Below are 17,019 nucleotides of genomic sequence, written 5' to 3' on the forward strand. Positions count from 1 at the left end.
AAATGTGATGTCTTTGGGTCAGAATCAGCATGACCATCTGTTGCCTGCCACACCCCCCCTGTCTCCCTTGTTATCTGACTTTTCACTGAACTGTCTATTAAAGCTGAAAAGCCATGAAAGGGATATTTCATACGCCAATTCCCCAGAAAAAGCAACAAATATCTCGAGGTGTAAATCTCCCATGCGAGAAAAGTTTGGAAAATCTGCTCTACAAGTTTTAAATGAATTAATTCCTGATCGCTGCTTTAGTTTATTTAGTAGAAACATAAAGCTCACATCCTTACATGTAAATACTGGACACATTGCCTTGTTTAGTTGTTTAATTAAGTAATTATTTTTTCAATCAAATCAATCAAATATCAAACTGTGTTACACCATATAAGATAAGATAAGGTAATCCTCTATTAGTACAACAGTGGGGACATTTGCAGTATTACAGCAGCAAGAGTCAAAATAGGCATCAGTAAGTAATGAGTAACATGCAATACTTAAGTATAAGGAATATCAAAATATAGCACAGTGAATATTGCACAGTTAAGAGAGTTATGACAGAATCCTGAAAAAATATCGCAGGTCAAAGTGATGGCCAGGCTCACTTAGTCCAAAAACCACTCAAACACCAAAGTATTTTAATTTGTAATGAAATGTGTAAACATTGTCATGGTTGGATAATCCACAGACCACACTGTGAATAGATTTGATTTGAACCTCCTATGCTCCTTGAGGCTTTTGAAAGCATCATTAATCGAAGATTGACAGGAAAGTACAAGCCGAACACCACCCCGAAGTTCAAGATAACATATTTCACTCTTTTTCATACACGTCTGGTTTCTGAAACCCACAGTTTGTCCTCACCCAGAGAGCACACAACACTGTCAGTTCCAAATGAAGAGAATGTAGGAGGATACAGTGTCCAAAAGTCTGAGGCCACTTCCCCATTAAAATATATGGAAATATGGTGTCAGATTTTACAGACTGCACGCACATGTTTGACTTTTAGCAAAGGTTATTGATCTAAATAACCTTTAACGAAATAAGAAGGTTACTATTTCTAGGAAGAACAATAATAAACTCCATTCAGGAATCCACACTTTCAAATACCTCCCGATGACGCCATTGACACTACATGTGCACATTACTGGGGAAAAAACGAGATTGAGTGTTATTAACCTTTTGATTCATGCTGTGCAAGTGACATTTTTCTCCGAGAGATGCTCTTGCTTGTATAAAAATGTTCACAGAATACTTCTCACACAACAATAATCTCAAGGATATTTTAAAGCCGCCTGTCAGCGGTGGGGACCTTGGGGCTTATGAAATGTCACTCCGGTGAGCTTGGCAACTTTTACCTTGAAGCAGCAATTGGTGGGTTGCATTTGTCACCTGTTTTACACTGACACACACTCTGTCTTTTTAGTGACAGCAGACGCACACAGGTTTAGGTGATGCAGTAACTGTATCTCAGGATGCAGTCCACAAACAGCTTTGTCTATATTTGTAAAAGTCAAACATTTTTACTTTCGCAAAACAAAAAGGGTTTTGTTTCAATTCACTAACGGAATTTGCACCATTTAATCAAAACTGTGTCTGCGTCAAACTAGACCTGGAAGTGACACATGCATTTTGCATTGTGATACACGACATCAGCATACGTTAATAAAAGGCAGGCATAAATCTTCTGGCACTGACCTTAAATGCTCTGATTTGAACTCTTTATGGACATGTGCGATGTTGCTGTTAAATGGTACATGATGTAGTTGTATCCTGGTCCATCAAGATGCCATGGCATTTTCATTATTTCACCTTGGCCACAGTTTTGCCCTAATCTTAAAGAGTCGCGCCACCCAAATCACAAAATCCCTACAATGTTCTCGTGGCCCTGAACCTTTCAGATACTTTTAAAATTGACGATTTGAAGTTATCCATCACTGAGACTTCTTCTGCCACCCCTACACAATAGAGGTGAGGAGATTTTCTTATATATTTTGAATGGAAGAAATCGCTCCACTGTTGTGGGTTTTGTCGATGCCATCTTCAAGAGAAGCAAGAGCTCCCTCTCGGCATGTCCGATTTAACTTGAATTACTTTATTTAATGTTAATAAATCTGATTGAGAGGGGGTTATTTTGTTTAATCAGAGAACTTGTTCCTTTAACTGCTGAAAAACCATTGGTGGTAATAAAAGTTTCTTCTTGCGAGTAAAAGGAGAGCCAACACTGGGGGCTACACAATTCTCCAGAGAACAGTGGATGTGATACAGATTCTCCGACTGAGACGGGATAAACACATCAGCTTCGGGTTGAATTTACATTACAATGGTACATCGCAGCAGAGAGAGAGAGGAAAGTCAAAATGGGAGTTTCTATATTTGAATTAAAACACTCATCACCACCACCACCACTGTACAGACAGCGTATATTGTACACATCTAGTGTAAACATCTATATTTATATAAAACTCTGGAATTATTGCCAACAGAAAAATCGTTTTCCTATGCTTTTCTGCACTCAGCAAAAAAAAGAATTACTGGTCCTAAAGAATAATGCAGCTGCTAAAAATGTAATTTTCCTATGAGGGAGATCTAAATTTAAAGTCTCAAGTTTTACATAAATATATATATATAAAGTCCTGAAGAATCATTTAACCACTCTTATGTAAAATGCTTATATTCTGCATTCAACAGAAACAGCCTACAGCCACCTGCTTCATTCCTATCACCAGTTGTTCTTTAAACTGTTTCCTCTTTGTTTCTTTGTTTCTGCCATCACAGTTTGGTAAAGTAGACGTCTTTGTGTGTGTGTGTGTGTGTGTGTGTGTGTGTGTGTGTGTGTGTGTGTGTGTGTGTGTGTGTGTGTGTGTCCTGTGTGAAACGGGAGGGTGCATGAACATCATCTGTCCAAACAGTGTAGTGTGTGGAGTCTGAACACCTGTTTCTTAGTGACCGGGTGTCTTCAACTGTTGGTGTGCTGTTTCAACAAAAGTGCAGCGAGCCCTGCTCTGCTTTAACCTTCATGTGGCTTCCACTGGCGGCTCAGTAATAAAACAGTGTGGATGTAGTGTGGAAACACTGCCAGACACATTTTCAACCTGGGCTTTGGGCACAGAGGAGAATTAATAGGCTGCGAGAGAGGACACTGATAAGACCGTTGAAGCTGCATCAGAAACTCAGCCTCACACTTCCACAGTGCAGTGAATGTTGAAGTTGTTGCCTTCCCGTATGGCAGGATAGTATTGCGACATGGCATTTGCGTGTTCTGACTAAAATAGTATGAGCATGGAGCATGTTGCTGTAACACTGGGCCTGGCTTTGCAGCTGAGAGCTGTCACTCTATCATGCTGGATCCCCTATTCAGCCAACACAATGTGCTGTAGGGCATCAGGTGATGAATAGACAGGTACAAAGACGATGTGTTTGTATTGTTCTCATATTCTCACTTTTGACCTGACAGATCTCCTTGCCAACAACACACATTAATCCACCTTAAAGGGACACAAATCCACGTGCATTAGGGCTCCTATTCAGACAATTTGATCAGATGATAAAGCATCAAACAGTGTAATTCCCGCACCTGGCTCTGCTGAATGGGAGAGTTTGTTTGTTTGGACTCCCCGATGGGCATCTATTTCCCCCTCTAATATGAAAGCTTTCAGTGCGCGCTCCTCTTGTTTGCTCAAGTCTCAGCCAGTGCATCTCAGAAATAATGACAGAGTGGGAGGGCCACTCGGTGCAACTAATAAGGACCGAGATCCAGCAGGCGATCCCACTGTGACTTTTATTTCCAAGTCCTGGAATCCGGAATCGGACTGATCGTAATCACACATGGATTATGCGCCTTTCGCCGCGTTTTGTGCGTTTTTGCCATAGAGAGGAAACTTTCCCCCCGCAACTGTGAGTACTCATCCCAAAGCGAATGCCTCAGCAGGTTTAGAGATCGCTTCACAGTGCAAAAGGCAAGCGCGTTAACATGCTGGGAATCAATTTGAAACGGACACACTGTGCGTATTCTGTCGCTTGGCACGTGGGACTTTGGATTTTTTACGCATGGCTTGATATCTCTGTAACTTGTGCGTAAAGTGGGAAGGCTATTCGTGCTTTTGTGAGCGCTCCGCGACAGTAAACAGGCGCCGTCATGTCACTTGTTAACAGCAAAGTCCGAAATGTGGCGGATACTGGAGGAATATGATCCGATCTACATGTGCCGTAATTAATAAAAGAAAGAAAAAACCCCGAAAGCATCCAGCCAATCAGCGGTGGCGCAGAGCAACACGCTGCTTTGAATATTGCAAAAGAGTTACAGTGAAGTTATTACCAGTTACTGAAAGTGGCTGAGTGAATGATGGAGAGACGGGAGTGTGTGTCTGTGTGTGTGTGTGTGTGTGTGTGTGTGTGTGTGTGTGTGTGTGTGTGTGTGCTTGGTCCAGATATTAGTCTTGTTGTGGGGACCTAAATCATTCACATTAAAGAAAAGCAAATCATGGCATTTTAAGGTGAAGACATATTTAAGGCTAGGTTAAGATTTGTGCAAGTCTCAAGGAAACCAAAGCAAATCCATGTAATGTCCTCTGAAGTCCTATAAGCCTGGTCCCAATGAGGCAGAATGTAATTTCTGAAGTCCTAAATCTTAGGGGTAAGATGCAGATTGTGGTTAAGTTAGGTTAAGGTTAGAGTTAGGCATGGATTGGTCGTAGTGAAGGTTTGTGTTAAGATGTGAATTGTGGTTAGGTTAAGGCTACAATTAGACATTAATTGTTTAAGATAAGGTTTTGGTTTGCCTGTCCACAGTGAATGGAGGTTGTGTGTGCGTGTGTTTGTGACTGTGTGTGACCAAAGCCTAAAAATCCACACCCACACACACAGGAATGAAATCGATTCAGATTTACAGCAGATGGTGCAGCGGCATTGCTCGCTTCAAGTGAATGAGGTAAAATAACGTGTGGGTTTCAAAGCACCACATTTAACTCCTGGACAGAATCCTCAACAACAAGGGTCAGTCATGTAAAGATGTGGAGTGCATGTGACTGCAGGGCTAGAGGTGCGGGAGCCGCCGTGTGCTGCATGCATTTGCAGAAACTTTGGGAATGCCGTGCGCCTTCACACAGACAGGGAACGTGATACCTCTGTAGTCGCTACTTGTCTGGCGGCCCATGCATGGCTGCAGTTGTAAGTGGCGTGGTCACTTCATCTCCATGCGCCATGACGGCTTACTGTAGGCCCGCACGCCAAACTTTATGATCCGGCAGCGGGAGAAGGCACAAGTGCTCGGGAAGCGTGGACGGGAATTAATCATTTGGGGCGAAATTAATTTGGATAAGAAGGCGGCTGTTAAAGGCCGAGGCTAAAAATACTGTTGGTCACACTTATGTGACACTGTGCATATAAATTAACTGAATGTGTTGTGGCGGCTATGGTGGTCGTTGGAGGTCAAGTTCAGTGCTCGGCTCTGTGTTCTGTGGCGGTTTGTTCCTCAGTGGAAATAGATGAATGTGAAACAGGAAGGGAGGATTAAGGGGATTGCACACTGAGAAAAGCAGGTTACATTATGACTTTAATGAATTGCCTGCGCCCGCATTTAATATACGCTTAACAAACAAGGAATTAAGTGTGTTGTTAGAAGAGAATAATCACTAACACAAATGGATTTTAACATATTCACGTGTTTGCATATAAAGTGCCACTTTAGAGTTGATGTATGAAGCAGTGTGTAGGGTTATATGGAGCTTCTGCTGCCTCTTCTTCATCTTCTCCTTTCTTCATCTTCTATATCTTCTTCTTCTTCTTGAAGGTCCTTGAAATAAAGCCGCGTGAAATTGGATGCAAAGTAATCCAGAAATTACTCGCGACGTCTAGACAGAGAAAAGTCTCACTGTACTTTATTGACTGTACTTCAGAACAGATTGCCTCGCCTTCTTTGCAATGGCACGGGATTAATGCTGGACATGTTGGTTTGGCAGCGCAGTCATGTGGTTTTAAGAGTCCCACTTGTAACTGGAGGTTTCCAGGTTTGATCCCTCCGCGTGACGTCCTTGACCGAGACGCACCGCTGACAGCTCCCACATCAAAGTGTTAATGGTGCACCCCAGTGACAAGGATCAAGGCTTTGTCACGAGAGACCTAAGAACAGGCCGAGCAACAAACAACCCAGTGCTCGAGTATTGTAAATAAACCCTCTTCTCGAGATGCCCTGAGACACATGCTGTAAACTTAATCAGGAATAATGATGAATGACGACCACTTAAACCTGCCGAGTTAATGAATTTAGATAAACACCACACACAGCAACACCTCCCCATTGTGTTGTCTTTATCTTCGATCGAGTGTATCGGCACAATTGCACCGCTAATTTGTGGCGTCGACATGCAGACCTGATGAATTATAAACTGTCTGCGGAGAGCGAGAGGCAGCTCGGCTCGCTGGTTATCAATTGAAATCTTAACATAAACAGAGCTTAGAGTATAATGATTTAGCTGCCGTATAGACATCTCCATTCATCACTGTACGGCAGGTGTTCATGAAGCTAATGAATGAAGGACTCACAAGTGCATTCTCCATGTGGAGTGACTTGACATAAATACATTAGGAGGCTTTCAGGGACCCCTGAGTGGGTAGGAGAGCGGGGTTGTAAAAGATTCAATTCACGGTTGATTTACAGTTGAATTTAGTTTCAGGAAAACACAAGTTGCACTTAAGTTTATTTCGTTTTTTTGTTGCTAAAATGAACAGAGCAGATTTGCAGACATGAGTGTGAAATAAAGGAGTGAAACTGTTTTAATTGTATTCATCTTAGTTTGTGTAGCAATCAAACAAACTAGTTTTTTATAGTGCTGTAGCTGGATGAATCCAACTGTGGCCAACGTTGCTGTTTGCACGCAGCGGAATAACAGGTTTCTAATTAAAATGAGTAGAATACTTGCAAGTATGTGTTTGCAACTTTACTTCCAGTGCTTACTTTAAATTACTTAAATTATACTAATTAAGTTTGCTTAAATTATACTAAACAACTGATATAAATACAATTCATCACTTTAATCTGAAGGAAAAACATAACTTTTGTAAGTTTAACAGTTTTGTGTACCTCTGTTGATAGTTGCATGCAGAATATGACTTCATTAAGATTTGTTTTTTCTGGAATTTTTTTCATCCTTTTGCCTATTTCAGTTTTATCAAATCCTAAGACTGAATTTAACTGAATTGTGAATTAAATATATCTGTATTCTGTTTGCATCCAGGTTTTCAAGTGGACTACGTTCTAGTGTAGGAGCCATGATGTGCTCGCTGAGATGGACTGTTGTCCTCTGGAGTTTAAATTCCATTCACTGCACGTTTGGAATGGCAGTGGGTGAACAGACAGGTATGTGTGTTTGTCGTCCTTTAGTGTGTCAAAATAAAGCCGACAAGGTTTTGTTTAAAAATGTCTGACCTCTGATTGTAGCTTAAAAGAATACACACACAGACAGGAAGATGTGTTAAACTGTGATCATAAAAATAAGATACTCCTTGTGTAATCATTTTTCAAAAACTAGTCAAGCATTCAAAAACATCTATAGATTTATATAATAATGTGAATATAATAGTGTAAATAGTGTTTACAGTGTTTCTTAATACTATTCTTTGGGTAATGTCTTTGTCTGAAAAAGACAGATTGTGGTAAAAACTAAAACCTCAGGGAAATATGACGGGACTATCAGTATTCAGAAAGCCAGCCTCCATTCAAATTCGATTTTAGAGGATGTAATGTTGCCTATAAATTACATCTCGGTCTCAGTTGGGTATTTTTTTTATGTTTTCAACTTTAAACCGAAGTTTGAAATATTAATGAAAAAAAAAAGAAAAGTAAATTGATCTTCTGCTCTGATGTGAATTTTTCCCAAGTGTTTTTTTTATTAATGATAGGAAATGCAATGTGGAAAAGAATTCACGATTCAATAAATAATTTCCTTCCCGATACGACTATTCGAAACTGTCTTCAAATATAAATGAACATCAATACTCAGCACTAACAGCCTCTCTGTGGCTTTTCCTCCAGACGGCTCTTGTCCCCCTCTGAGCGTGGATGAGCGCAGGTTTACCGATGTTTTAGATCGTCCCTTGCAAATCACAGGTATGTCCCTGACCGAACACAGTTGATCTGTACATATGTCCCCATTCTCCTGTTTAACTGAGGTCACACATTGTTCACAGGATTCGATCTCACAGAAAAGTTTCTTCTTCGAAAGGGCACGATCACGGAAGACCTGCCGTCGTTTCGTTTAGGAAGCAGTCCCCTTATTAAGCCGACAAAGTGAGTATCATGTATGTTTAAACGCTTATGTGTGTTTATTTTCTGCATCACTTGGGTTTCGGATGCTGTTCCCTGGTTCCTTACATTGTTTGACGATAACTCAGACAGACAGTCTCCATGTCAGCTACCACTCGGTAATTAATCTTCCAATACGCTGTTTCATTTATACCTCTCCCTTGCTCTTGCTGTTAGACGCAGCACAATCCAGGCATGCTGTTAGACGCAGTCATTCATGTGTGGCCGAGGTATTAAACGGCAGTCTTCATTTGGATCAACACTCAGGCTGCTGCTGTTTTTCTCCCTCATGAACAGGTTCTCAATATGGAGTCCCTGTTATTTCTTGCAACTCCACGTGTGACGTTTGTAAAAAAAACCTGAAATATTACTTCTATAATGGGTCTCTGTTGTGCAGACAGCAACGAGAGGTTTAGCTCATTTTTTCTTGAGATCCAGTGATATTGTACGAAGAAGAGAAAAAAGCGAACCCCTGAATAGTTATAACTGAATTTCATGAAAGGATTGACTTGAGGCAATCCAGATTTACTCTTCCCCGCTCAGAGCGATCGTACCATTTGCCTCGGCTAATAAGGGCAAGCTGTGAGGTGCACTGTTACGCAGGGAATCATTTGAACAGAATTAATATATATTGCACTTATTCTAGAAATATCATAAGGGCAAAAGGGAATGAAAAAAGTGTGAGCACCTACGTTACGAGAGGAATATTAAAATCGCGACACAAATGGCACGCTGAGGTCCTATTCACTGAAGACCTTTATTCTCCTGGTCAACTGGTTGGTCTGACTTCACCTTCATGTGGACATCTTGATATACATTGGAAATTTGAATATTTTTCCCCATCAGCTGCATTAAGTTTGACCAGAGGAGCATAAAAAACCAGTGGCTGCCCATCTAGGCTTTAGAGTGACGTTTTGGACTAGAACAAATAAATGTATTTTGAGATGTCCGTTGTTTCTTTGCCCCTCGGGTTGCATCTGTGAAAGATAACACCTTGTCATTCTCCAGGGAGGCGAGGTTATTTTGAGTAGTTTTACATGACAAGAAACTGTAAACATTTACTGCCACTCTCTCGTTGGCGAGGTGAAGGGATCTTTGAGCCAGGTGATTTGTGATCTCCCTCCCCTGTTCAGTCAGCCGGCCGAAAATACATTTACCTCAGTCCTTCCCTCCGTCTGGGCCCGTAGTGCAAGAAGATGCTGGTTCTCAATGACACTGCTGACAGTGTCATTGGTTATAGTGGTGAGACTGCGATCCCTCTCATATCCAATTATCTAAGTACTTTGACAGGTGACACTGCATGTCAGCTGAGGAAGGAAAGCGACGGCAATTGCACGGAGCGGGAGGCCCCTCTGCCCCCGGCCCCAGCCAGTAAAGCATCGCTCGCTTTACTTTCAGGATATGCAGAGATGGATGCTCGACTCTCCAGATCTGGCTAATGTTCTGTCAGCTCTTTGGCACAATACGTATTACGGTGCGTAGATCAGAGCTGAACTACCCGTGGAACATTTGTATTGGCTGACAAATCTCTCTGGAAACTGCAGCTTGTATTCATAGTATGCTCCCATGCTGTATCAAAGCACAGTGATGGCAGCTCCGGCGTCGCGTCTTTGGAAACACGAATGTTTGGCCTCGCCCTGTTTACATTCTTCTGTCCCGCATTCATATCTCTCTACTACAACATCGTGGAATGTGGTGTTATTCAATTTCTGATTTGGTTGGATGGAATGCGTTTGACCTTGCTGTCACTCTAGAGCGACATTCGTTGATTCACAGCTTCGTCTCCGTATCCACGCACACCTCCGCACAGAGGTAACGGCCACATACAGACATTATCAACGATTTACTATCATGTGCCCACTGTACAACATCCTATACATGAAAGTGTACACACTAACTTCCGTGGTCTCCATGTTGTTTACTTCCATACGACAGTAGTAAGATGTGTTGATGTTCTTTTTTCGTGCATGTGCATCATTTTCAGGACCATGACCCATTCACATTGCAAAAACCAGATAATTAGATCTGAGCAATACATCCTAATTGAGGACTAAGGCTTGCAGCGTGAACCGGCCTGTGTCAGAGGCCTCGCACTTGGAGCATGCTTTCACTTACTCACAAAGTTTAAAATTCGTTGCTGTATTTTTTCGTCATAACAGTGATTTTGTATTCATGGTCAAATGCACATTTTGTCAAAACAACACCATGTTCATCAGAGGTATCAGATTCATCTCAATTAATTTTACAGCATGGTGGCAGATCACACATTTTTGAAACAGTGTGTTTTCGGCGGCGTGGCGTTTCCTGCAGCGCCACGACTCCGTTAGGTGTGTGTGTGTGTGTGTGTAGAGGAACACACATTTACACGGTAATGATGATAACAGCAGCAGTCTAACACACCTCCGCTACACTCATTTGCATAAAGTCTCTGTCCTGCAGATCACAGGCGGGTTTGATTTGGCTCGATCAGTGGCAGGCCCCTATCACGCTGGCATGCAGCACTTCCATGTTAAAACCGGATAGAGGAGTCCCGCTGAGAGGAAGTTATAGTCCTCGCTCGCTTGAATGATGCATTCAGCTCAGAAACCGACGTGGTGGAGGATTGAGTGTCGGCGATAGGGACGCGAGCCAACTAGGCTCACATTTGAGCTTTGATTGTTTCAGCGACGGCAATCTGATTCCTCTGACTCATTTGAACGAATCCTCTTGGATAGGATTTCCTGCAGGCGGCCAGGACACTAAAGCCGCTTCCGGGAGATTCTCGAGCAGACCGGTAGTGTTGCTGTGACATTCTGTCAAACCATTGTCTCTGATTATACAAGCAGCAGCTTCAGCCAAGCAAATATGCTTGGTCAAGGACGCGTTCCAAGAGCGGTGATGGTTTCCAGACAGCACATGGTCGCTCCCGATGAAAGTGGAATTACTTCTGATTATAACTCTTCTGGCAGTGGTGGCGCTGCTCTGTGACCTTTTGTGCTTCTCCTGATTATTGTTATGGATGTGCTCTATTTCCCAAAACACAGCACATATGCGCCGTTAACTGGTGGCTCGAAGAAATGTTACTCAAGAAGATATCTCTCTTCCTCACTGCTGGGGCTGTTTCGTCGCTTTTGCTTTTGCTATTTCACATTGTAGAATCCAACCCTATAGAATACAGAGCTGAACCTAATCCAGGAGACGGCTATGCTTCCCCCAGAACATGTTTGCCAATGCAAATGAGTTATATACAAATGGGACTTGGAAAAGACAGGGTTGGCCAAGTCCCTGTATATTGTAGAAACTGGTGGATGTGATATAAGCAAAAAAAAAAAGAATAATGCTCTTTCTTTTCATTCACTCATTATCACTTACGTAAACACGTGTTTCTCCAAAGAATCGGATAAAAACAACCGTCAAACCAACCAATCAGTGAGCTTTGAGGCCGTTTAGCCACAGATGGCAATCAGCACGAGGTTAAGACCTTTAACCCCGTGGTCTCTCGGAGATCAAGTTTGCTGACAGACTGTGTTTTGAAATCAGAGCAGACTTCTTAAAGAAGGGTGTGAACCTCAGAAGCCCGAACAGAAAACACTCTTGCAGCGTGTTCTGCAGAGTTTGTATTAAATTAGCTTAAATATATTCTGTTCCAGCGGTTGCAGTGGCTGCATAAGGTTTTGGATTTTCTCATTTACATTTTGTTCTTTATATGTTCTTATCTGTCTCTCATAATAATGTGTAATACATTAGGTTCGAGAAGTCGCTGTGTACTGTGTTGATTCTGAAATATTCTGTTTAATTTATTTTGTAAAGCCTCATTTTTATAAATTGCCGTGCCACTTTTCATATTGAATCGCTGCTGAAACAGTCTTTTAGCCCTCGGGCAGCGAATAACCTTCCCCCGTCCCCGGCCTCTCGCAGAAGCATTTGATTTTTTTCCGGGGGAGCTCTAACTCGGCGTATTTATCATTTTAGTCATGTACCATTTACAGCAAAATCTCAAAGAATTCGAGGGACACAGTAGAAGAGGGTGTGAAGCTCTGAGAGAATAGGAGATGATATATTGGAGTGAAAACTAATTTCCAACCTGTCTGAAGAAACTCTTTCACCCTCCCACCCACCCCCCCCCCCCCCCCCCCACCCCCCCCCACAGCAGTGCGCTGGCTCCTCAATGACCTTATCGTTGCATTATTATTTTTGCTGATATTGATTTATTATGTTTATGCTCCTCCACTTTTGACTGTTACTCTGAGCCTGGAGTAAGGGTTAGGGTTAGAATATATTCATTTTATTTTTAGTGTATCAAACAGGAAGGGAGGTGCAGGCGTTGGCTGAGAGATGAGTTAGAGAATAAACTGTAATTCATTTGAGAGCGGTTGTAATAATATTTGAAATATATATTGTCTTTCCTCTATATACCCTATTCCTTCTGCATATGTTGCTCTTGCTGAAACTACATTTTCAGCTGTGGACACAGTATTTTTTTGTGCTCCGCGGAGCAGCTGAGGTCGTCCACATAAAGCCATGACGACATTGCACAAGACGTCCATAACCCTTTAACTGTGGCACATGGAATCTCAGCGAGGGAAAAAGATTGGCTCCTGTGACTTTGGATCAATTTCTGCGCGTTTTCATTATCTGAATGACACGGGGGAGCCAGTATAAAATTCATCAAGCTAAATGGAATCAAGTTTGTCAGGATTATTTATGTGAACGTCTCCTCAGCGGGAGGATATTGAAATGTTTTATCGATCATTGAAGTTGATTGGCTGGTTCATTGTTGAGCCCCTGAAAGCTCTGAAAGAGTTTACGGTCACTGTCGAGAAATGAGGCTTGACACTGTTGTCTTTCATTTATAAAATATTTGAATGATAATGATTCGAAATGTTCATTTGTGAAAATGTGACTGTGTTTTATTATGTTTGTTTAGATTCATATTTCAAAATGGACTTTCAAGCGAGTACTCCCTCGTCACCACCTTCCGGGTCAGAAGAACGACAAAAAAAGACCGCTGGTATCTTTGGCAGATTTTCGACCAATCTGGAGGCAGTCAGGTGGGCGTCACGCTACGTTTTAATGTCATACAGCCAGTTCCAGTATCCACTACTCCAAAATGATGGGATGGCTGTTTCTTTGCTCCGCAGGTGTCCGTTGTGGTCGACGGCGGCAAGAAGGTGGTGGAGTTTTCCTTCCAGGGTCAGCTGAAGAACACCCTGCGCTACACATTCAAGAGCCGAGACCTGCACGCCCTCTTTGATCGGCAGTGGCACAAGCTGAGCGTTTCCGTGCAGAGCAACATTGTCTCCATTTACATGGACTGCAAGCTAATAGAACGGAGACTGACCGATGAGAAGGACGACGTTGACCCCGGTGGGCGAACGCTCATCACCACACGGGTGGAGGATGGACGGCCTGTGGATGTATGTCAGGAGCTAACTTTGTCCAAACATGTTTTGTTTGTCTTATTTAAAGTTTTACCTCTTTTTGGTCCGGCAGTTGTTCGAGTCGTAGTAGTTTACTTTCTCAAAGCATTTGAGAGATATTCAAAACACGCTTCAAGGGCTTGTTTTCTTAATCAGTGTTAATCCTGTATTGTGACATACAGTATGTGTTACACTCATTCTCAGAGCGGCCTGCGAGTGCTAAAAAAACATTGGGTCAGCCATGCCATTCGGTCACCCAATACTTATGAGCAGAACCTGGCTTAAGTAGCATTAACAGCTGACCCCCACATGATTTGTAAAGATGTATGTCAGTACAACAGAAAAAAATGACGCCGTGGAAGTGTGAAGCTGCAGCAACTCACTTAGAAGATGAAGCCTTGTAAGACCTGTGTCTGTGGTTCAGACGTGATGTTTACCAAGTGTTTCACAGGCGAAGAAAACCCAGAGATCCGAGCTTTACCGGTCAAAAGAGAAGTATAATGTGACGGTGGAGCTGTGGTCTCTTAATGAGAGCTGTTTTTCCACAGATTGAACTCAGACTATTTCTAATCTACTGTGACCCCTATATCGCGGAGATGGAAAATTGCTGTGAGCTGCTGGAACCAAAGGTAAAATCTTTTAATACCTCTGCACAGCACTAACACCTGCAGTTTACAGTCGATGGAATGACAAGAAGTAAGGCGGATTTGGGGATTTATGTCCGTTTTCCTGACCGTTATTATTCGTAATCTATTTTATTACTAATGAGACGATATATTACATGTGTGCTTTCAAAACTCAGGACCCTGTGATGTAATGTGGTGATTCAGTGCGTCTCTGATTTAAGTACATTCAGCATATGTCAGTAACAGAGTGAACAGTGAACTTTAACCTATACAGTGTGATCAGAGAGTGAAAGTGTAACAAGGTTTTTGTCGTTTTCTTCCACGAGGGCTCGTGTCCCCTGATAGAAACCGAATAACACAGATCTTCCATCACCTTCTAATCAATAAGGGCTAATGGAACAGCGATTTCAAATGGAGAGATGACCTTTGACCCCTTTAGCATGATATGTCATTATAAGCATGCTGTCATTTCAGTGTAAAGTTACTGCGAGGGATTTGGCACAACTTTGGAAAGGGATCACTGGCTGTGAGACTGAAAGTACAACCGGCTGCTCAGTGCTTTCTAAGTTTCGCTGCGTTGTTGTTTTTGTTATTTGCAGCCTGATATATATTTGTTATTTATGCTGCTTAAAACCCAGGCTTCCTCAGGTAAAGTGTGCTGCATTCATTGACAGTGGATGGCATCTAAACAGTGCAATTTCTGTATTGATCCAGTGCGAAGCCGAGAAGACGTTTAATGGGACTTCCCCTCCCCTGGTGACGGAGAAGCTTCCCCAGATGCTTTCTCAGCCGGTCCCGCAGTCAATTGACAGATGTAACTGTCCGGCAGAAAAGGTACAATCAATCAACAAGGGCCTCTAATTGAGTAAGAGTAGTCTCTATTGTAACTGAAAGAGCACTGATTTACATGTGCTATTACTGGCACTTAACAGCCATTTAGAGGACATTTATAGCAAAAAGTGTGTTTGCCAAAGCTACTTTAGACGTAATCTTTTAGAAAAGTGGCACAATTCTGGAAAGATGTCCAATTGTGGTGAATCTGCACTCTGCTTTGTGAAAAAGTAAAAGGATTCTTTAAACTGCAAAACATTTTCTTAGATTAAAATTCAAATTGTAGTTCAAGTCCTCTATGGGAGGGGGGGGGGGGGGGGGGGGGGGGGGCAGACAGAACAGGTTGAAGGTGACATCCAGTTCCACTGCCAGGGTTTTATTTATAATACTCAACACAATCAGCTTTTCACTGACCTATTAACATTTTTGGTTTGTATATTTCAATAAATATTTTGCCTCTATACAGATACACATCATTTCTATCAGTAGAGATACATTTCATATGCAACAATAGGCACAAATAATAAAGATTAGACATTTTCAAAAGGTGCTTTGACTCTGTAAAAACTTTATTTCTAAGGTAATTTAACCTCATATGTTTTGCTTCACTGATGAATATTTTAGTACTTTATTACAGTTTTCTTCATTCAAATTGATTAAGTATGATAATGAAACGAATGCATCTGAAATGTTTTAATGTTTACTGTGTGTACAGGGAGATGCTGGTCTTCCAGGGGTAGTTGGACTAGCAGGAGAAACGGGGGATAAAGGAGACAAGGTATAAACCACATTCTTTTATGAATTTGATACATGCACGTATGTATTCATGCTTTGTGTTGAGTGACTGTCAATCACACAGTATTCTCATTGGGCCGCCATGTTGTAAATAACTGCCGCACTGGGTTTTCTCTGCGGACAGTAGGGACGCTTTTAGAGGACAGTTACAAGGTCTAAATGCCAAGAAAGACAGCGAATCCCAGTGGGACAAATTTACACTTTGTCATAAACTCATTGTCAGAGGAAGAGATATACGTCTCTCTCTCTCTCTCTCTCTCTCTCTCTCTCTCTCTCTCTCTCTCTCTCTCTCTCTCTCTCTCTCTCTCTCTCTCTCTCCCTCTCTCCCTCTCCCCCTCTCTCTCTCAAATGTCTAGTGTCCAACAAAGTTTCATGTTCTGCGTTCAAGGTCCTTCAGAGACGCTACCATACAATTACCCTCATAAGGTGAATCTCCCGAGGTGCGTGAACTGGGAGAGCACACGTTTGCTCAATCACGAGACAAATAGGTGTGGTTAAAAAAAGTGAAGGATCATTTTCTACATGACAGCTCAAGAGACAGGCGGAATAAACAGTAAAGGCCCCCGTCACTGAAAATGATGGGTGTTGGTTTGAAGACAACAAAAACATAAACATAGCACCCAACACCCTGAATAGAACTGTGTGGAGTACAAACCCCTCTTGGCTGTCTGTAGAAGGTTAAAAACAGAACCAGGGGAGAGCACGTTTGACTGTGAATGGAATTCATAGAGATGAACAGGTGGTGGTTTCTGTACGCGTGATAAAACCAAACGGCTCCTGGGGTCAGTGATAAAGACGGCTCTGATGAGAGAACTCGTTCCTGGAAGGTGCAAAACAACATCGTTGCTCCTACTATTAAAGAGTTATCATGTTTAATGATGTTAGGAGGTGTACTAATATTCTGGATATTCTGTTCTGTGCATCTGGTGTCATTTATTTCCCAGATATATTTTAAAACTTGGAACTTTTAAGCTTCATATTTCTTTCTTTTAAAATTTCAATCATTCATGTGGTTATCTGACAGCCACAGTGTCACTCGTAGATTGATATAATTATGACTATTATATTCAAAACT

General features: G+C 42.0%; 1 protein-coding gene across 4 annotated transcripts in view; it reads left to right on the forward strand.

Moving 5' to 3' along the window:
* The first annotated feature begins 3,776 nt into the window (after nt 1-3,776).
* The window catches only part of LOC117775060 (collagen alpha-1(XIX) chain), a 101,530-nt gene continuing 88,287 nt past the window's right edge, over nt 3,777-17,019 (forward strand). For all 4 annotated transcript variants that reach the window (XM_034607875.1, XM_034607876.1, XM_034607877.1 and 1 more), the window contains exons 1-9: nt 3,777-3,888; nt 7,227-7,348; nt 8,024-8,098; nt 8,179-8,278; nt 13,200-13,323; nt 13,414-13,689; nt 14,241-14,321; nt 15,033-15,152; nt 15,865-15,927. In XM_034607875.1, the coding sequence (XP_034463766.1) occupies nt 3,827-3,888; nt 7,227-7,348; nt 8,024-8,098; nt 8,179-8,278; nt 13,200-13,323; nt 13,414-13,689; nt 14,241-14,321; nt 15,033-15,152; nt 15,865-15,927 (1,023 nt within the window). In that variant the 5' untranslated portion in view covers nt 3,777-3,826. The remainder of the gene's footprint in view (nt 3,889-7,226; nt 7,349-8,023; nt 8,099-8,178; nt 8,279-13,199; nt 13,324-13,413; nt 13,690-14,240; nt 14,322-15,032; nt 15,153-15,864; nt 15,928-17,019) is intronic.

This window comes from Hippoglossus hippoglossus, chromosome 15 (assembly GCF_009819705.1).
Source record: "Hippoglossus hippoglossus isolate fHipHip1 chromosome 15, fHipHip1.pri, whole genome shotgun sequence".
Classification (NCBI taxonomy): Eukaryota; Metazoa; Chordata; class Actinopteri; order Pleuronectiformes; family Pleuronectidae; genus Hippoglossus; species Hippoglossus hippoglossus.